This window comes from Emys orbicularis, chromosome 2, assembly GCF_028017835.1.
Source record: "Emys orbicularis isolate rEmyOrb1 chromosome 2, rEmyOrb1.hap1, whole genome shotgun sequence".
NCBI lineage: Eukaryota > Metazoa > Chordata > Testudines > Emydidae > Emys > Emys orbicularis.
Genome location: NC_088684.1, coordinates 35,829,252 through 35,850,850, shown reverse-complemented (window position 1 = coordinate 35,850,850; position 21,599 = coordinate 35,829,252). Strand labels below are relative to the sequence as shown.

Sequence of the window (21,599 nt, the reverse complement as noted above, 5' to 3'; positions counted from 1 at the left end):
AAATTTTCAGAAGCATGTAAGTGATTTAAGAGCCTAAATCCCATTTTCAGAAGTGAGATTTACACATCTGCAATTCAGAGCCTAATCTGACCTGTCAGCTGAACCTTAGCTAGAATGGTCTTCAAGGGCTTTGTTCTGTATGTTTAGTCCAGCAATCTTCTTACTCTACAGGGACATTCTGTTTATAATTTGGCCAATTTTGGTATGTTGTTTTTGGATCAATCTTTTAAAAATCCAGGGGGCTGGATTTTTTAATTGGTCAAAATCCACTCTCAGGCCCTATGTACATTAGAAAGTTTTGTGCTTTAACTATAGTGGTACTCCCCCCACCCCCATAAAACATGGACACAGTTATACCAGAAACAAAGTGCTTACTGTATATTGGTATAGCTATTCTGTAGGGGAAGCGGAATAAGCTATACAAGTAACCTTTATACCAGTACCCACACTGGGGCTTTTACAGGTATAAACTATTTCAGTCAAAAAACCCACACGCCCAACTGAAGTAAAAGCTTTTCCGGTAAAACTTTTAAGTGTAGGCCAGACCTCATTTCCCTCATGTAAACCTGGAGCAACTCAATGAAGTAATTCCAGATTTCTCCAGGGTAGCAGGAAGCAGAATGCAATTTGTTCTTTGTGCCTAGTCACCAGTAATCCTACATGGACTCCAGGACATACATATAACATGAAGGAGACCTTATAAGTGTTACAGGTTTTGCCAGCATTACAGAATTCTGTATTGACACAGCGTAGTGCAAAACACCTTTTCCTGTCATCTGGCCTTTACATTTGCTTGCCAAAATTTCTGCTTTCACCTGGATATTTTGACTGAGTTTGCAGTTTCTTATATTTGATTCTGACACCACTTCACTGAATGAATTTACAAAGGCATACAGCAAGTTGGATTCCACATTACTACCAAGAGTGTCACCTAGTGGACAAATCTAGTTTAGCACAGTATTGATAATCTGCTGCTAAATAGGATACAGGTAAAATATTCCTTTACATATTTGAATCAATAAGACAGAATCTTATTAGAATACATAATACATTGGCTATCTCCAGTATGTCTATACTTCAAAACAGGATGTGGGTAAACATTACTTTAATCTTATATGTAACAATATTACTGTGCACTTCTATGGAACCGTCCATCCATTATCTCAAAACACTTTAAAGAATTTAATCAAGCCTACAAGGTAGGCCGGTATCCAAAATGTATAGACAGGGAAACTGAGGCATACATGGATCAAGTTGGATCAAGAGGGAAGCCAAGTGGGATCTGAAAAGGCTAGTAATCCATAAGGATTTGGGCCCCTTCCATCATGGTTAGAGCTGTGTGAATAGCTGATTTTTCAGTTTGCTGGCAGGTCAGAAAATATGAAAAAATATTTTCATTCAGGTCAAACTAAAACCAAAATCCTTCAAAATTTTTGGTGAATCCAAAAGGTTGGAAAAGTTTCACATCCTGTTGACTGACATGTTTTGGTTTGAGGCATTTTTTGAACGTTGTTTAAATGTGAAGAAAATGACAGGGGAGACAGTGCCCCTCCCCCCCCCACTTTATCCCAGTGGGGAGAGCACTCACCTGGGATGTGGGGCCTCAAGTTGGGCACCCAAAATTAGTGAGCACTTTATCAAATACTGGCATTATCCAGCCTGTTTGTGACATCCCACGACTTGATTAAAAACCAAGTGCACTAATAATTCAGAACGTCAGTGCAAGGGCCAGACTAAAGCTTTTGTACACAAGGGCAGCATAAAGTTAATGTCCAGGCTACTCTCAAATGCTCCAGTTTCCTGCTATCGGAATTCCTCATATACCAAGTAGATAGTGAAAATTAGAGAGAGATTTTCCTCTTGCAATTAAGCAAACTGTTTTATTTTTATTAAAGCAGCAGCTAACTCAGAAATTCACTGTAGTTTTATATCTCTGTGCCATGACATAGTGAGCAACCGTGTATGTCTAACACACAGAGGACAAGTACACTCAACCTCTATATACTGCTCGGAGCTACTGTATTTCTCTCCCCTCCAGCAGCAGCTTAAAATGCCCCTACCCACCTCCCAAATATCATCCCCACCCTCAGCCCCCTGACAGGAACCCCAACTGAGGAGCCAGCTAAGACACCTTCCTGCAACCATCCTTCAACAAGCATGACCATTACTCTCATGCCCTGGACCAAGCATGAATGTGCAGTAGGGCAGTTACCTTCTCTTCGTGCATTAGCTATCACCTTCGCTGCAGATTTGCTCATTACATGAACTACATAAAGAGGGCAGTTCACTGAGTTTGCTATGGTGATTGCTCTCCATGTGGCTTCTGCTTCCACCTCTTCAGGACGACACAGTGCATGTCCCTCAGGGCCAGTTATCCCCAGTGCTAACATCTTCTTTGCACCCTACAGACCACACAAGAATACATATATGTTAGCATTGCTTTAATTAGCTGTGTCAATTATATAAGTGCAGCAGTGGTTTGGCCAACTGAGCTGTCAGCTGATCTGGGTTCTAATCCAGACACTGCAACCGACTTGCTGTGTGACACTGGGTAATTCACTTAGGATGGGATTTTCAAGAGCACTCAGCACTGGCCTACTTCTGCTCCCATTGAAGTCAAAGGTCAGACTCCAATATTTAGAGGGGTGATTTCAAAAATGCCTAAGTGACTTAGAAGCACAAGTGCCACTGGCTTTCAAAGATGCTTAGGTGCTTTTGAAAAGCCCACCCTGAACATCTGCATGCCCGAGTGGACCAATCAGTAGCACAGATACTTACCCACATTATAAAGATACTTAACCACCTGTGTAAAGTACTTTGGGGTCTAGGGATGAAAAGGGGCTAGATGAGCATGAAGTATTATAATTGTCATTGTGTTACAAGTGTTTAAACACTCACTGGTTTGTAGTTTAGTGACAAATGCATTCCTTATTGAGGGACTCTGGAGACTATTGACGTATCTTTGTCTAGAATAGTTGAAGAAACTCTGAAAACACCAGCCAGCATGGGCAGGACTCTAAGTCATAGCGTGGTGCTTAGGTGAAGACACAGAAGTTACACACCAGCACTAGAGTAAGCAGAAGCTACATATAGATACAGGGACCTTGAGACTTGTGCTCACCCAGTGGACTCTGGAGCCTCTGTGTGCCTGGCTCCATTACTCATAAATGCACTGGGTAAAACACGCACGGGGAATGGCCATGTCTGAGGAGACCTGGAGTTAAGTACTATCCTCATCATGCCACTGAGGCACTTAGCCAAGTGTTCCTCCCACTGACCTCACTCCTGCTCTTCTGTGCTCACTCTTCTTGGCAGCTGTGCGGTAATGCTCTCATCATAGAAGCATCATTTCCCACCCCACCACATACTCCTGGGCCTACTCAGTGCTTTTCACTTTATGCAGATAAGCACAACCCACTAATTACTTAAGGGAGCTAAACTATGTATACAATAAATAAACACAACATTAGTCTTCACGTTCATGCACAGTTGTTTATTTGACATGCCTAAAAGAAATTCAGAAACATTAAGGGCCTGGTTTAAAGCTCACCAAAGTCAACAGAAGGACTCCTGTTGATTTCAAAGGTGTCTGGGTCAGGCCCTAAAAAGAATTTGATGATTTACTTTGCACTAAGTAGGCTACTTGGCATCATCCAGCACCTATCCAAAATCAAATGGATCCAGTGGTTAGAACACTAGCGTAGCATTCAGGACACCTGGATTTAATTCCCTGCTCCAGCACAGAGACTTTGGGCAAGTCACTTAACCTCAATTCCCCATAAGTAAAATGGGGATAACAGCACTTCCCTACATTACAGTAAAGACAGTAAGGCAACCTGGTAGTGTGGGAATGGGAGACACATCAGTACCTTTGACTTCCAAATTTTAAATCATTGCATCCAACACCTACCTCTGCAATCAAATCCCCATTCTCTGCATGGACCTGAGCAATCGCTCCAATTTGCTTACACTGGGAAAAAGCTGCATATAGTTCACTATTTTCAACCATATACAGATCTTTATAGGCCATAAACATCTTGAAGGAGTTGACCCCTTTGTCTTCAGCAAGAATTCTCATTTCTTCCTTGACCTGAAAGAAAAACAATGTCAACAATTCCCACAATGCAGCTGTGAAAAATATAATGGTTATCTTTTCCACTTCTATCAGCCTTGCTAAACTGCCATGAGGAGATGAGGATAATGAACAACCCAATGATATTTTACTTGCCCATCAAGAAAAAATTTACTCAGTCCAAGCAAGTGTGGAAAGTAAAATGTTTCAGGGCAATTTATATAGCTCCTTTTATATCAAAGTGCTTCGCAAACTACATACACACACATATAGATGTCCAAGACACAAAGGATTTTCAAAGACTGGACATTTTTACCAAAGAAATTGGTGCAAAGAGCCTGGAATTTGTGGAAAGAGCCCTGCACTATATGCTGATTAATATTCAATTTCTCTCTCTCATAAGGTTAGAGAGTGGAGTAGGTCTGGGCAAGTTTTGATCCAGGAGTTTAGATCTTTCAGACCAGATGCTAAACCAACTGTGTCCCTTCTGGGAATTAACCTCTGGCATACTCAAAGAGTAAGGACAAATCTGGAATGACTGATAAGGGAAAAGGTTTCTGCTGTTTAGGGCTGTGACCTGGGGGCTACATAATATTCAGTCATTTGGGATATTTTGTTCCAGTTCTCAAAAGCAAATCTAATCATCATCTACATGGAAGCCTCCTTTGTCTCTTGCATGGATCCCAAGGCATGGGATCTCTGGGCTCGGTAGACTCAAAGGCCCAGATCACTAACAGTATATCCCGGAGCTGGAAGGGATTCATGTTTCATAGCCCTGTGTTTCCCACCCTGAGTACTAACTGGACCCAGAGGCATCTTTTAAACCCCCAAACCTCTCCGTGGTAACCAAAGGGTTCTCACAGGCTGGTGCCTTAAAACCTTCAGCTTGCTTTTTTAATTTGTATTTGTTTTGCGGGCAGGTTGAATTTTACTGTTGGGATTTAAAGGCAACTTCTTCCCAGGCATGTTGGGAAGTTAGCAGATTCTGGACTGACAAGATGGAAGCAAATAGGAAGAAAGACCCCCATGTAGTGTGCTCTGTTAAATGTATTGGTTTAAAGGCATAAGCCTGTAATAGCTGCTAGGCCACCAGGGAACTTGGGAGAGTGAGGGCAACCAGGTGAGGATTTCCAGGCCCAGCCCCTGTGTGTTTTGTGGATGGCCAAAATTTATATTTAGATTAAAAACAGCCAAATTACAGAATTTGGAAGAGACCCTGGAACTGGAGGGGAGGGAAGGACTGTAAATGCCCCATCTAGGGAGCCTCTCTCTCCAATATCGGAATATGTGCCCATCTGGGAAGCCCCTCTTGCCCCCCCCCCCATTATTCCAGCACATATGCCAATCTGAGAAGTCTTTCCTTTGCCATTCTAGGGCATACTCCTACTTGGGTCTGAATATGCCTGATAAATTGCAGTCTGTGTCATTAGTAGGAGACACATCACAGTATCACTTTGCTGGGTCTTGGTCACCCTCTAAAATTGTTTCTATATAGTGATGTAAGGCAGTGTCATGGATAAGGAACAGTGCTGAAAATTCAGAGACCTGGGTTTTATCATCAGAACTGACACAGACTTCCTGGGACCTTGGACAAGTCATTTAGACCCTGAGCCTGCAATTGACTCTGCTTGGGTGGAACCTTAGGGTTCTGCATAGGTGCAGGAATTTGCCCACATTTAGCCAGTTGCAGGTTTGGAGCGTTAACTGCTCAATAAAATGAAGATGATAATACAATACTTCTGATTGTTACTTTGAAATCCTCTGAGGATTATTATTAAATGATCATTAATTATGATCTCTAACATCTGGGTGGGTCTACTCCAGGGAACCTATGAGATCCATTAGACCCAAGAGAGACTTCTGAACTGGATATTAGAACATTTACTCTAGGATCAGAGATGTCAAACGTTTAACACACTTGCTATATTCATGTAGGTATGGCGGGATGGGGTGGTGGTGGAGATGACAAACTAATAGGTCTGTTTTGTCTTTAAACTCTAGGATCTGGTAAAGGAATTCTAAAGAATCTAAGTTTTCTGTTGCATTACATTAGAATTAGATGCAGTAGCTGCTAGAGCATGAGGAGCTGGTGGCATACCAAAAGGGCATGACATATGTACATGTCTTCATCTGGTTTGCCCAGCTTTCCCTTTGTCTGAAAAATGTAGGGACTTCCATTTTTCTTGATAAATTAAATGCATTTATGCAGCCCAAGACTACAGAACAAAATGAATGGAATTATAAATATAAAACCAGGGCATGTCACTAACTTACACTTAGCCAGCGTTAATGGTATTGTCTACTGTCCTAAGGCTCATGCATTAAGCTTTACTGGCTAATTTATTTGATACCTTTTATACCATTACAAAGTTGTGACCAATGCATGAAGTGCTCAGTGCACAGAATCCCATGCCCTGGGTGTTACAGGACTACTGTCTTAATGTGTAATTTTGGGAGTTAAAAATAGGAACTGGAAAGAACCATATATTAGTATCATACCATTATTAATAGAGCACCTCACATTCTATATGATCCCAAAGAATGGGTCTCGTTCCGAGAAATGCAAAATTCCTGAAAGTCCCATTGAAATCAATGGAAATTTTAGGTGATCATCAGGGTCTTAGTACTTCTCTTGGTCAGGCCCAGTATACACAAGAATGAATGGGGTTTTCCTGGAGATCTCTCAGTCAAGAAATTGACAGCCCCAATTGTGTTCAGTTTGTGAGATCTAACAAAATCACAGACTAAGGCAATACTACTGCAGGCCTTTGCAAATACAGGTAAGTATTAATACATTTTACTTATGTTAGCATGTTACACTTTACATCTGAAATCTAGTCATGAATAATTCAACTTAACATTAAGAAATCAATATAGATACTATTGTATCTACCTTGCTGCTCCACCATGTAACTGCCACATGCAGTGCATAATCACAGCAGACTTTAGGATCTGCCCAGCTCCTCCATGTGTCATAGGCTTCAACAAGGGAACAGCCTTTCTGAGGTATTGCAAAGTCGATGATCATAGTGGTGCCTCCTGCTAGAGCAGCCTGAAATCACAGGAGTTGCAGTTATTTAGCCATTGGTGATGAAAGGTTCCTCTCACTTTGGGTATGTCTACACTATGAAATTACTCCAATTTTACAGAAGTCGATTTTTGGGAACAGATTAGATTGTATAAAGTCAAGTGCACGCGTCCACACTAAGCACATTAATTCGGCGGTGTGCATCCATAGAACCGTGGCAAGCGTCGACTTTCGGAGCGGTGCACTGTGGTAGCTATCCCACAGTTCCCACAGTCTCCGCTGCCTATTGGAATTCTGGGTTGAGCTCCCAATGCTTGATGGGGCCAAAAATTTGTCACGGGTGGTTATGGGTAAATGTCGTCAGTCAAGCCCCCCTCCGTGAAAGCAACGGCAGACAATCATTTTGCGCCCTTTTCCCTGGATTGCCCGAGCAGACACCATAGCACAGCAAGCATGGAGCCTGTTCAGCCTTTTTTCCACTGTCACCGTATGTCTATTGGATGCTGCTGACAGACGCGGTACTACAGTGCTACGCAGCAGCAGCTGCAGCTCCTTGCCTTTGCAAGTTAGCAAAGATGGTTACCAGTCATACTGTACCATCTGCTGCTTTGCAAGTTGGCAAAGACGGTTACCGGTCATACTGTACCGTCTGCTGCTTTGCAAGTTGGCAAAGACGGTTACCAGTCATACTGTACCGTCTGCTGCTGTCATGGGTGCTCCTGGCCGGCCTCTGTGAGGTTGGTCGGGGGCGCCTAGACAAAAATGGGAATGACTCCCCAGGTCATTCTCTTCTTTAAATTTTGTCTAATAGAGATTCAGTGCTGCCTAGAATATCAGGCAAGCCTACTAAAGAACCACAGATGCAAGCGGCCGCTCCAGGTCAGAGCCCCAGACATCCCGCAGAAATGATGAGCTGCATGCCATTCTAGGGGGTGCCCATACAACAACCCCACCCATTGCTTCCCTCCTCCCCAACCCCTCCTGGACTACCTTAGCAGTTATCCCCCCATTTGTGTGATGAAGTAATAAAGAATGCATGAATTTGAAACAACACTGACTTTATTGCCTCTGCAAGCAGAGATCAAAGGGGGGAGGGGAGGGCGGTTGGCTTACAGGGAAGTAGAGTGAACCACCATTCTGCACTTGCTCAGCCTATAGTCTGTCCATCATGGCCTTGGAGATTTTTTTTTAATGTTTTGGGATTCCGTCTTTTGGAACGGAGTTCCGATAGCATGGATTCGTCTCCCCATACAGCGATTCTGGGACTGCATGGTCACCTGTGCTGATGAGCTCTGCATGGTTACCTGTGCTGATCAGCTCTCCATGCTGGGGAAACAGGAAATGAAATTCAAAAGTTCGCGGGGCTTTTCCTGTCTACCTGGCCAGTGCATCCGAGTTCAGATTGCTGTCCAGAGCGGTCACAATGGTGCACTGTGGGATAGCTCCCGGAGGCCAATACCATCGAATTGCGTCCACACTAACCCTAATTCAAACCGGCAATGTCGATTTCAGTGCTACTCCCCTCGTCGGGAAGGAGTACAGAAATTGATTTTAAGAGCCCTTTATGTCGACAAAAATGACTTTGTTGTGTGGACGGGTGCAGGGTTAATTCAATTTAATGCTGCTAAATTTGACCTAAACTCGTAATGTAGACCAGGCCTTCTCTTCCTTCTCCATGATGTTGCTACATCTTGTATATCTTCAAAATCAATATTTCCTCTCTATGCCCACCTTTGTCCGTGCATTGAAAATCTATATGCAATTTAAGACTCATCTTGTATGAAATCTGAGTATAGAGTGCGGTGGTGCAGAGACCTACCTGATTTCCATCAAGTAGGACTTTAACTTTCTGCTTAGGTGTCAGAGTAGCAGCCGTGTTAGTCTGTATCCGCAAAAATAACAGGAGTACTTGTGGCACCTTAGAGACTAACAAATTTATTAGAGCATAAGCTTTCGTGGGCTACAACCCACTTCCGAAGAAGTGCATCCGAAGAAGTGGGTTGTAGCCCACGAAAGCTTATGCTCTAATAAATTTGTTAGTCTCTAAGGTGCCACAAGTACTCCTGTTATTTTTGCTTAGGTGTGTCACAGATGTAAAGGGCCAAGTAATGAAGCAGGGCTGAGGACTGAGGTCCCAACCAGGCATTCAGAAGGAACACAGCAGGGCCGGCTCTGGCTTTTTTGCCGCCCCAGGCAAAAAAGCCTCCGGCCGCCCCCCCCCGCCCACGCCGGGGGGGGGGGGGGGAGGGCGGCCGGAGCCCCGGGGGGAGGGCGGTGAGCCCCAGCCGGGGCTCCGCTCTCCCCGGCGGCCGGGGGGAGGGCGCCGGGGGGGAGGGCGGCCGGAGCCCTGGGAGGAGGGCGGAGAGCCCGTCCGGGTCTCCGCTCTCCCCAGCGGCCAGAGCGCCGGGGGGAGGGCGGCGAGCCCAGCCGGGGCTCCGCTCTCCCCAGCGGCCGGGGGGGAGGGCGGCCGGAGCCCTGGGGGGAGGGCGGCCGGAGCCCCGGCCGTGGCCCCGCTCTCCCCCCGGCCGCCGGAGCCGGAGTGCCGCGCCGCCCCCCTCCAGGTGCCACCCCAAGCACAAGCTTGGTGGGCTGGTGCCTGGAGCCGGCCCTGAACACAGGAAACTAAGACTAAACAAATTAGATAGTTACACAGGCCCCAAACTGCACTAAAGATTTGAGAGTCTGCAGCATTCCTGCATCATTGAACGTCTCTAACCAGCTGGTACATGAAACAGGGAGAAGAGTGCCAGAACCACCGTAGGCACATAAATCAAAGTGGATATGCTTTTCCAGGGTCTGATGAGTTGGCAAAATAAATCCAAATATCAGCAGAATAACAATGGAGGCAGAAAGGATGCCTTTGAATTATGGTACCTCCAATATAGAACAGCATCAGTTTAAAAACCTGAGCCTTGTGGGACACCAAAATTACTTTAAAAGTATTTTTTTAAATGTATTTATCAATTGAAAAAGGGGATAACCCAGGGAAGTGGCAAAACTCACAGATGACGCAAAGTTAGCTAGGTAAGTCATTACTAGAGAGGACTGTGAGGGACCTCAGAAAGACCTAATAAAAGGTAGGTGATGGGCTTCACAATGGCAAATGAAATTCAATGTTGAGGAATGTAGAGTAATGCAGACTGGAAGAAACACATTGCTGGGTTCTTCCGTAACTGTAACCAGTCAGTAAAAGACTTCCATCTCAATGTGGGCAATTCAATGGAAACCTCTGTTCAAAACAGCAATTATAATGCTTTTTTTTATAAATCAGTGGTACAGCCCCACCTGGAAAACTAGGTTCAGTTTTGGTCACCCTATCTAAAAAAGGCAGCAGAAATAGAAGGGATTCAGAGAGAGGCAACAAAAATAATTAGGAAAGGCTCCTGTGTACAAAATGATTGAAAAGACTGGGACCATTTATTTTAGATAGGGAAAGACTAAGATGGACATGAGGTGCTGGGAAAACAAATCAGGTGCTCTTATTTATCCTCTCATACATAGTGCACAAATAAGGAAACATTCACTCAACAAATTTAGGATTGATACAGGAAACATATTTTTCAACAGTCCACATTTAACCTCTGGAACTCATTGCCACAAGATATCAAGTGCAAAAGCATGGCTGTATTCCAGAAAGGATTAGATAGTTACATGGAAATATCTTTTTACATGAAAAAATTTTTTTTTTGGTGGGGACACAAACACTCACACTTCAGACATAAATCAACCACTATCTGCATGGAGTTAGGAAGGAACTTGCCTTCTAAGGAGTATTATTCATTAATTGTCCACTGTGGGGTTTTCTTTGAAGCATCTTGTAGTAGGTCACTGTGAGAAATAGGATACTGGACTAAATAAAGCACCAATCTGCTCCAGCCTGTCAATGCTCTTATTATTTAGTTTGATCAGCCAGAAGCTCTCCTCCTCTGAATAGTATCCCTTTGCACAGCTGTTAAGCCGAGGTCAGATCAAAATTCACTGGGGTTCACATTAACATCGCAATACTCTTTTCCTATTTCCATCTCACTCAGCCTGTTACTGCGTCTTCTCCTTTCCTAAACCTGTTTGCTGAAGCCACCAGCATTTACCATGAGCTATTTCTTCTTTCAACCTCACAGTCCCTTCTTTGTTTCCCAAAACAATTTAATATTCTACCTACCACTATCTGGATGCCAGAATTGGAAATTTTTTTGACACAACAGCTTTTCTGTTTCTCTTTGTGGATTTCAAAGCAATGCTCTTAAAAGAGCAGTCAGGAGACTTTTGAACGTTCAATCGGTTTGGGTTTTGCAAATCACTGTTGTCAATGTCAGTGCAACTTTTCACAAACATTTGCATTCACTTTATAGTGCGATTTTATTTTGAAACAAAAACAGCCCATCTCTCATAACACAAAATACAATAAAACCTTGTTGGTAAGCATTTTTAAAAAATAGGTATTTCCACCTCCTTACCCTGTCTGCCTATCTTTTTTTCCTTGACATCTGCAACTACAGATATGCAATGCTTTTATGTATTAAACTAGAAGGACAAAATTCAATCCCCTAGCTAATCATTTACACTACATTTCACAATGATTCTGATATAAATGTGGCCCTGTGCTCCTTCTTGCTAAAGTATGTGCTTAATGATGCCTTAGGGCAGCAGTTTTTTATATTTTCCATACTGGAATCCCATGTTACAACAGAAGCAAAAAAAAAAAAAAAAAAGGTCCATCTTGCCAAGTATCCTGTCTCCAACAGTGGCCCGTACCAGAGCTTTGGGTGAGTGTACAAAACAGGGCAATTATGGAGTGATCCACCTGTCTTCCACTCCCAGGTTATGACAGTCAGAGGTTTAGGGTCACCCCAAGCATAGGGTTCCATCCCTGACCATCTTGGTGTAGCCCTGACAAATTAAGACACTGTATATTTCACACTGCTATACTGTTTACTGATGATCCCTCTTATATTTTATCCATTAAAACAGGATCTTCCCCAAATTGGGCTACACAGAAGTTTCTCTTACAAAGGTTTCTATGTCTCTTTCTCTATAGGACCTACATCACATATTTCTTAATTCCTATGTGTAAATATGATCTAACTGTCTGGTTACTAGGGGTCCATGGCGGGGAGCAGGAACTGTGGCCAATGGGAGCTGCGGGGGTGGTGCCTGCAGGCAGGGGCACCAGGCGGAGCCCCCCCCCGGGGACTGCAGGGACATGCTGGCCGTTTCTGGGAGCGGTCCACGGAGGGGGCACCATGCGGTGCCCCCTGGCCCTGCTTACCTTGGGCAGCAGCAGGATTACAGCAGGCTCCACTCTCACAGCTCCTATTGGCCGCAGTTCCCAGCCAATGGGAGCTCTGGAGTCAGTGCTTGGGGTGCGGGCAGCAAGTGGAGACCCCTGCCCCTCCCAGGGGCCACAGGGACATGCTGGCCACTTCCGGGAGTGGCGCAGGCAGGCAGGGAGCCTGCCTTAGCCCTGCTGCACTGCTGACTGGGAGCCGCCCAAAGTAAGCACCGCCCAGCAAGAGCCTGCACCCTTCACCTTCTCCCACATGCCAGCCTCTTGCCCCAGCCCTGAGCCCCCTCCTGCATCCAAACAGCCTCCCAGAGCCCACAACCGCTCCCTCACCCCAATCCACTGCCCTAGCTCTGAGCCCCCTCCTGGAGACTGCACCCTCCACCCCCTCCCACACCCCAACTCCCTCCTTCAGCCCTGAGCCCTCTCCAGCACCCAAACTGCTTCCCAGAGCTTGCACCCCAACCTCCTGCCCAGGCTCAGCCCTTAGCATAACTACTCTTACAAGTCCTCAAACTAATATAGCAGGTCCTTAAGCTTAGTAACCCAGTTGCTTACATTCACCTTATGCGTGTTCCAAACTAGCAAGCAATGCATACCTGTTAATATTATACCCTTATATCATCTTCTATTACAGCAAGCTTTGAAACAAGAAAAAAACAGGAAACAAGGTCAGAGGTCAACATTGGCTAACAGCTATTGAGGGACGTATCATCCATGAACTTATCCAGTTCTTTTTTGAACCCAGTTATACCTTTGGCCATCACATCATTCCATAGCACTGAGTCCCACAGGTTAATTGTGCACTGTGTAAAAAAGTACTTCCCCTTGTTTTTATTAAACCTGTTGCCTATTATTTTCATGATCTGGTTTTTGTATTGTGTAAAAGGGAAAATAATACTCCACTGTTTACTTTTACGACACCATTTGTGATTTGATAAACCTCTATCATACATGTGGGATCTTTCCGTTCCATCTAAACATAAAGAAAGGGAAGATGATCATGGACTAGAGCTGTGCAAGTAACAGATTTTTCAGTTTCCTAACAGTTCCAAAAAATCTAAAATAAATTTGGGTTGACCAGGACCAAAGTCACAATTGTTTGAAATTTTCAGTCTCAAAAAAGTTGGAAAAAATTCATTTTGGGTAAACAAAGAAAAACATTTTGTTTGACCTGAAATGTTTTGTTTAATTTTTGAGCAAAGGAAATGAATGGCTAGATTCCAAAAGAATCCCCTTATGACCTTTAGCAGTGGTGAGGGAACTCACCTGTGATGTGAAAGACATGAATTCAAATCCCTTCTCTGGAACAGGGACTTAAAGCGAAGTCTCCGCACTCCTAGGTGAGTGCCCTAACCACCAGTCAATAGCATATTCTAGGGTGTTTTGCTCAATCTCTCCTGTTGGAACTATTGCACTTTGAATAAAATACTTTGGGCCAGAGAGAAAGAAAATGACTCTATAGCCTGGGTGGTTACCGCTGGGCTAAAAATGTTATGTAGGGTGGCACCACCGCCGTCAATCTAACCACTCTGCCCCACAATTATTTAAAATGAACAATTGCAATTTAGCCTTATATAACGCTGAACAATGTACCACAATATTTAAATGTTGTTGTACAGTCAAACATTTATTCTTGCTGTATTTGATCCTGGAGTGAAGCAGTGGTTCAGGGTCAAGAAACTTGGTTCTATTTCCATCTCTGCTACATACTTACTGTGTGGGGAAGATTGGCAAGTCACTCTCTCTCTCTGTGACCCAATTTTCCTGTCTGTAAAATGAGGATAGTAATACTGCTCTTGCATGCAGAGAGGCTAGGAAAATTAATATTTAAGTGCTGTTGAGAGCCTCTTCTAAAAAGACATGCAAAATAAGATATGTAAAATGATATATTCTATTCAAAACCAATGTCAAAAGTATCACATGGTTGCAATGTAAGGCACTCAGGAAATGCCAAAATTGTTGCATGTGCATTCTCCACTCTGCCTGCTTGTACACATGCTTTAAACATGGCCTGCAATTCCATGATCACATGGGTACTTCTGCAGGACCCTGCCTTGTTCTAGGTTTTGAAGCCTAAGCATATTATCTTATCCTTGCAATTCAGTAACTTTTACACATTTCATTAAAAGAAAAGTCATGAATCCTTAAAAAACAGAAGTAAAGTAATAGTATATCTCACTATATAACGAAAGTACCACTGACAGCTAGTGAAAAAAATTGTATGTAAGTTGCATGGGGCAGGGACAATCTTTTTGTTATGTGTTTTTACAGCACCTACCATATTATTAATTATTGTTATTATTATGTGGCTTTCAGAGCATTACTGTATATTTCACAGCTGTTAGATTAGCCTTATGAAATACAACATATTACAGTAGGGGATAATTTTACAGCATTAGAACAAATAGAATGTGGCATGCAAATGACGTAAAGCCAGTTGGACGATGGCTGAGTTACTGCTGATGTCACAGTCTTATGTCCTGATCCGATAAACACTTACAATTAGGTGTAGAGGCTACTCAAAGAAGAGAGCGTTTTGTCCAGTAGTATGTGATTGTGCCCCTAGTACCTAACAAAGCTTTCCATATTGATTTTGAAATCAAGCCAAGTTTAAAAAAACCCTAAAACATAGTGTGCAATCAGAGTTAACTGTGTAGCACCTTTTATATGTCTATGTCCAGAGAAGTTGCTAGACTTTATGCATCTGGAGAGTTTTCATGTGTCTTAGCAACACAGGTTTGTTCTACTGAAATAATGTCTTGTGCCTATTGTAGTACATTTAAATAGACATTTAGAGCCAAGTTTTATTTTTCATTTTTTATGTGAAATAGTTATATTTACAAAATAAATAATTTGTTTGGTTTATTCCAGAGACAGCATCTTTTACTATTGATTATAATCTGAATAAATACCACTGCATGAATCAGTTATAGACATGAAGTAGGACTCATTCTTTCAACACTTGCTCACATGAATAATAGAGGAAAGTTCAGGCCCAAAGTAAACTTCCTAGAAAAATTAGGTAACATGCATTAACCTTTCCAAGTTACCTAGCACAAACAGTGCAATACCAATCCCACTGCCAAAGTTTCCATAATGATCAATTATAACAGTTTCATAACAGAGCTTCCCAAGTTAACTCACTCAGGAAATCATGATTTCTCTGATTTAAGATTTAGGTTTAAGATTAAGATTTAGGAATTCAAGGCTGCTCTGTCAGTTGATAAGATGGGGGAAACTACAGAGTGATATGTGCTAAATGGCTAGCACTGAACCTACACTGGATTAGATGGGTATAAAGTCTAATCCAGAATGGCAATTCTGATGTTCCTAATGCGATCAAGGCAGAAGTAAACAGGACCACCATTATAAAGATTTCTGTGTCCACTTTAAAAGGAGGGTCTCTTAAGAACTTGAGGGCTCTTTTAGACTACTCTCTGGTCACAGATAATCATGTCAAAAAGACAGACAAAGGTTCAACCCTTTTCTGGGTAGTCAACCAAGCAGTCCTGTCTCCTGCAGCTAATACAGATCCATGGGTTCCACCATCCCATTTCTAAGAGTAGCCTATTCAAGATGTTTAAAAGGAAGTAAAACCAAATGAAATGTATTATGCAGTTGGCAAACTGCGCATATTCTAGCATAGAGGGAAGTTTTTCTTGATCCAGCTGGTGATCAGATTATGCTAAGGCACAAGGACTGACCGTTCTTTTTATCTGATCTACTGTGTATGGGCATAAGCAACTAACACAAGAATTTTAATGCGCTTCCCAGCTGCTTCCAGGTCCTCTCAGAGCTCCTGATCTCTCTCTCTCAGCTGTCTGCTTGTCTGGCCTTTATAGCCTTAAATGTGCTTCAGCCCTCTTGGCTGCCTGAGCCTGTGCACTTCCTCTGTTCACATGCTGTCAGTATTTCATCACTATGTGACTATATGACTTGGATGTGTGACTGAACAGGTCATTTGTATCATCAGTGGAACATTTGTGTGGTGTATTCTTGTTATTATCACTATCCAATGTCAATAAATTGCATGTTAAATGGATTAAGAACCGTCTAACTGACAGATCTCAAAAAGTAATGGTCTACGGGGAATCATCATCGAATGGGGGTATTTCTAATGGGTTCTTCAGGGACTGACTTTAGGCACAATGCTATTCAATATTTTTGGCAATGATCTAGAGGTAAATATAAAATCAGGGCTGATAAAGCTTGGGAGAGTTGTGAATAATGATGAGGATAGGACAGTTATATAGAACGATCTGGTTCTCTTGATAAGCTGGGCTCATTAAAAAAAAAGTCACATCTAGCAACAAAGAATGCAGGCCATGACTGCAGAGTGGGGGACTAGCTCCTGGAAAGCACTTACTCTGGAAAGGATTTAGGAGACATATTGGACAAAAAACGGAACCAGGAGCTCTTACTGCGATATTGTGGCAAAAAGGGGCTAATGTGATGCTAGAATGTATAAAGAGGGGAATAGTTAGGAGGAGGAGAGAAGGGATTTTACCTCTGCATAGGGCAGAGACTGATACTAGAATGCTGCATAGAGTTCTGGTGTCCACATTTTAAAAAGGATGTTGAAAAATTGGAGGGTGTGCAGTGAGGAGCCAAAAAAAAAAAAAAAAAAAAAAAAAAGACTCTGAGGCTGGAGAGAATGTCTGACAGCGAGAGACTTAAGGGGCTCAATGTATTTAATTTATCAAAAGGATCAAGATATGATTTGATTACAGTGCATAAACACGGAAAAAATACCAGGTACTAAAGGGCTCTTTAATCTAACGGAGAAAGGCACAAGAAGATTCACTGACTTGGAAGTTAAACCTGGACGAATTTATATGAGAAATAAGGCACAAATTTATTTATTTTAACGGTGAGGGTGATTAACAATTGGAACAAACTTGCAAGACAAGTGGTGGATTCTCCATCCCTTGAAGTCTTAAAATAAAGATTTTTTGGAAGGGAGTCAAATGCAGGTTTATTGGGCTCAATAAAGGGATAATGGGATGAAGTTGTACGCTATTCAGGAGCTCAGACTAGATGATCTCATGGTCCCTTCTGGACTTAAAACCTAGAAATTTATGGCTTGCTTCATTAGCAAGTGAACAGCTGCATAACATAACCATTGAACTTCAATGGCAGCCTCAGGTATAGCCCTCTACTCTGGAGGGGAAGAAGAGCATAAATCCCCATAACCCGATCCTCATTTGATAGGAAAAGGCATAATCACTTAGCCATCCATAGATTGGTAAAGGTGTTTTTGGTTCTAGTTGTTATCCATCAGTTGAGCTGAATCTACCAGGTACCAAAGTTTGGGTGACTCATTGATTAATGAAAGACAGATGCCCTCAACTGGAACAAGGTCATAGTCTTTGCTAGCTCTTCAAAGTGTTTCCTTCTGCCAGCCAGCATGATCTAGGTTTCCCACAGATGAAGCCTGAACCACAACCCTGAGCTTTTTATTCACACCTAAAATTTCACCCATTCAGAGTATATTGTGGTGAACAAATTTATGGGCAGGAACATTTGTGGTAACAGCAAGCCATAAGTTTTGGAGAATATTCACAGAGAGCGAATGTTGTATATATTAACATGAATATTTAGAGCATAAACCTGATTTGAAGAGTTTTGCTTGTCCAATCAGTTAACAGAAACATGCCATGAGATTCATATGTTCCAGGAAAACTAACAACTTGAATTTTCAATTTCTAATACCCAGTACACCCAAAAAGCTGCTCATTGAACAATTTACAAACCAAGAGTTATTTTTGGAAATTATTTGTATAATGATGGTTTTGAGAAAAATGTAATCAGCTCCTAGACAGCTTACAAATATATAGTCTGAAATTCATACAATAGATTCACTGCTAATTATTCTCTCATACCTACCAGCTACCCATCACAGAGCTTGGATTTTGAAAAACGCCCATGATTAAGTTTAAAATGCTCTTTCAGTTGTCAACCTTAATAAATATTCATGAATATAGAGATCAAATATTTTAGTGTCTTTTAAAACTATGTTCTAAATCTACCTTAAAACAGGAAACATGACATGTTTGACATACAAGTTACTTTACTACGCTAGTAGTAAATTGCTTTGCAAAAATCATTCTTTATTGAGCGCTTTGCAATACATTTAAAATCCATCTATTTTAACAATTGGCAATGGCCTTGGTGCATGTTAAGAAAAAGCACTCTAATAATGATGAAAAATGCAATGTAAGGCTCCCTATACAATATGTTGTCCTCTCAATATTAACTTCAGTGTATATTGATAACTTAAGGGTAACACTCATTACAAGACTCTTGTAATTATCCCAAAAAACAAACATTACAAACTCTGAAATTCAGAGTTAAGGTTAAACATAAAAGAAATCCAAATAGGTTAAAGTACGGAAATGCATAGTTAAGACACCCAAAGAACTTTAACTCTGCTCTGTGGTGAAAACACGGGGTCGGCAGGAAATGAATATCTGATCTATGTTTAAAAATCAGGTAAATCTAATCTGTGATCACAGATACTAAAATGCCTTAAATCATAATTGTATGGTTATTGCATGACATCACTACATAACAGAACTAAAGTTTAATTTAACTTATTTCAGTTACTGGATATATTTTACAATGAATTTAACCTAGACTTAATTTAACCCAGTCCTCCTTATGAGGGTACACAAATGTGTTCTCTTTTCTACAAACAGCAATTCTGCCTTTAGAGGACTGGATGGTTCAGGGGACTGGTAATGGGATACAGACTCAGTTCTGGGACATCAGTTTGACTCCAGTGGAGGCTGGTGATGGGCCAAATTTACTGGCAGGGCAGAGTGAGGAATGGTGAGCAGCTTCAGTGCTGTAGCTGCTCTGGGGACAGAGAACTTCAGTTTCCAGGGCATGATAGCAGCAAGTTACATAAGGAATTAAATTGATTCACTAATTTCAATAAATTCTAACATGTACAAATACTTCACTACACTAGAGCTGCTCATGTAATTTACCTGGCTTGCAAAGGTGAAGCAAACCGAACCCAAGCACAGAACTAAGGAAAATGAGGACATCACTGGCAGCTATAAACTGGATCCAAACTGGACCGTCCTCGGTAGAGAGAGACAGAGGTAGTAAAACATGGAAGAGAAAACCCTCCTCCTTCCTGTGCTAACCCTCTAAAAAGGGAGACAAGGTGTTCAGGAGATGACTTCTCTCCTAGAGCAAGAGAGCTGAATAGGTGGTAATGAATTTTCCTCCTGGTAAAGACAAGGCAGATTGATTTACCTTTGTTCCCTGGTAGAAGTCATCTTTGGACTGGGTGCCCATGAAGGGGAACTGCATGTGTGTGTGGGGATCAATCCCCCCAGGCAGCACCAGTCTGTTGCAAGCATCTATAACTCGGAGCCCAGCAGGTGCCCCAAGCTGCAGGTGTGGTCCCACTGCCCGCACTATTCCATCCTCCACATACACATCAGCCAGATGCGAGTAGTCATCATTCACCACTCTCCCCCCTTTGATCAAAATCCTCTGCTGTAGGGGAGCCATGGCTTTTGCTGCAGGCTCCTCGCAAATCTGCCCAGCAGTGGAGCCTGAGTTCTGAGAACAGCAGGAGAAGCTGTGGCACTAATAGGCATCAGGCTCAGGCTTCTCTTCTGTAGGAATACAGCCCGAGCAGGAATACAGACTGGGAGAACGAGAACACTAGGCATACATTCCTTTGGAATGCAGCAGATTCCTGGTGGTTCCTCTAAAACTGATCCCAGCAGTTCCTCCTGAAAGGTGCTTTGCTGCCCACTCTCCCTCACCAGTCCGCTCCTCTCAGCATGTCAAGTTATTTACATGTGGCTCCCAAATATAAGTGACATACTGGTATTTATATCTCTATCAGAGGACTCTCCTCCTGCACCACTAACTCCTCCCACTGCCCCCAGTTCAGCATGTAACATCTGCTGATCACTACTCTGAACGGTCAGAGAAAGCTGGGGTTTCACCAATTTCTTTTAAAATATTTAAATAGTGACTGTGGGGCCACATTTTCAGAATAGCTCAGCTCCTGTTTAGGCAACTAATAAGGGGCACATTTTCAAGAGTGCTGAGCCTTGATGCTCCATCTATGATGCTTATAGCCAGATTTTCAGAAGTGAGCAGTGTACAACATGCTGAGCTATTTTGCAAACCTGGCCACTTACTTTGCTGTCTAAATGGGAGCTGAGCTCTTTAAAAAGCTAGTGTTTAGTGCTGGGGTGATGGCTCTGGAGTCTGTCTTTACTCAGATCAGGGACAGCACAAGCAGCAGCAGTGCAGGCTTCACTCCCACCCACATGGTATGCTTCGGCTGGATTAAGGCAAACCTGGGCCCCAGGCAAAGTAACAATTAGAGTCACCTCACCACTGCACAGGGCTCCCTTCCAAACCTAACTTGCTCTTGTTGCTCCTCTTTACGAAGGGACCTCCTAATTCCCTATAGGGTCACGGGGGACTGGCAGTCCCACAGAGCCCATTTCTTGGCGGGCGTGGGGGAAGGCCTTCAACCTCACAAATCCCTATGCTCTGGGAAAACTCTTTCACCCCCATGCAAGGACTACTGCTTGGATGGTGGAGTAGCTATCTAAAGGTTTTCTGCTTGACTGAGGAAAGCCCTCACAGAGCTGTCTGGATGGTGGAGGGCCCCTCTCCCAATATTGACTGAAGGAGGCCTGATTCCCCACCTCCCCACTCCAAACCCATCTTTCTTGTCCCGCAAAAAGATCAGGTAGTGGCAAAGTGGTACCAAGCTGCCCCCTTGCCATTCTTCCCCCAAGGTACTTGCCACGTGTGGGAGACTTTCACTGGGGGCAGGGCAGTCAGGAGTCCTCCTCTTCTCCCCTTTTGGAATGGCAGCTTCCAATGGAGGACGTCACTTAAACGGAAGGAGTTCCATTCTCCTGGATTCAAAATGTGAACAGCTTGTTAGGAAGGCATAAAAACTAGGGAGGAAAGGAGAAAGTTACAGCTTCATGCTGGAGGTGGAGGATGGTTAACACCTCACAGAATCAGGTCCTAAAAGAAGAAGGGGAATGAAATTAAAGACTGAAAAATGTCTGCGTTATTTGTAAATATCTGTCCAACAAGAAAAACAAAGGGAGTTTGGCCAGTGAGGAAGCAAAGACGACCTTGTAAAATAGCTGTTTACAAAGCACACATTAGAACACTTGGATCATTTTAACACATAACACAATTACCCTCTCCTGCTA

At 42.9% G+C, this 21,599-nt stretch overlaps 1 protein-coding gene across 1 annotated transcript in view; it reads right to left on the bottom strand.

Moving 5' to 3' along the window:
* The window catches only part of DPYS (dihydropyrimidinase), a 40,680-nt gene extending 20,769 nt beyond the window's left edge, over nucleotides 1-19,911 (bottom strand). Inside the window, exons 1-4 of the mRNA XM_065397826.1 lie at nucleotides 19,651-19,911; nucleotides 6,966-7,124; nucleotides 3,911-4,090; nucleotides 2,213-2,402 (exon numbers count right to left, since the gene is read on the bottom strand). Coding sequence (XP_065253898.1) covers nucleotides 2,213-2,402; nucleotides 3,911-4,090; nucleotides 6,966-7,124; nucleotides 19,651-19,911 — 790 coding nt within the window. The remainder of the gene's footprint in view (nucleotides 1-2,212; nucleotides 2,403-3,910; nucleotides 4,091-6,965; nucleotides 7,125-19,650) is intronic.
* Nucleotides 19,912-21,599: the final 1,688 nt, after the last annotated feature.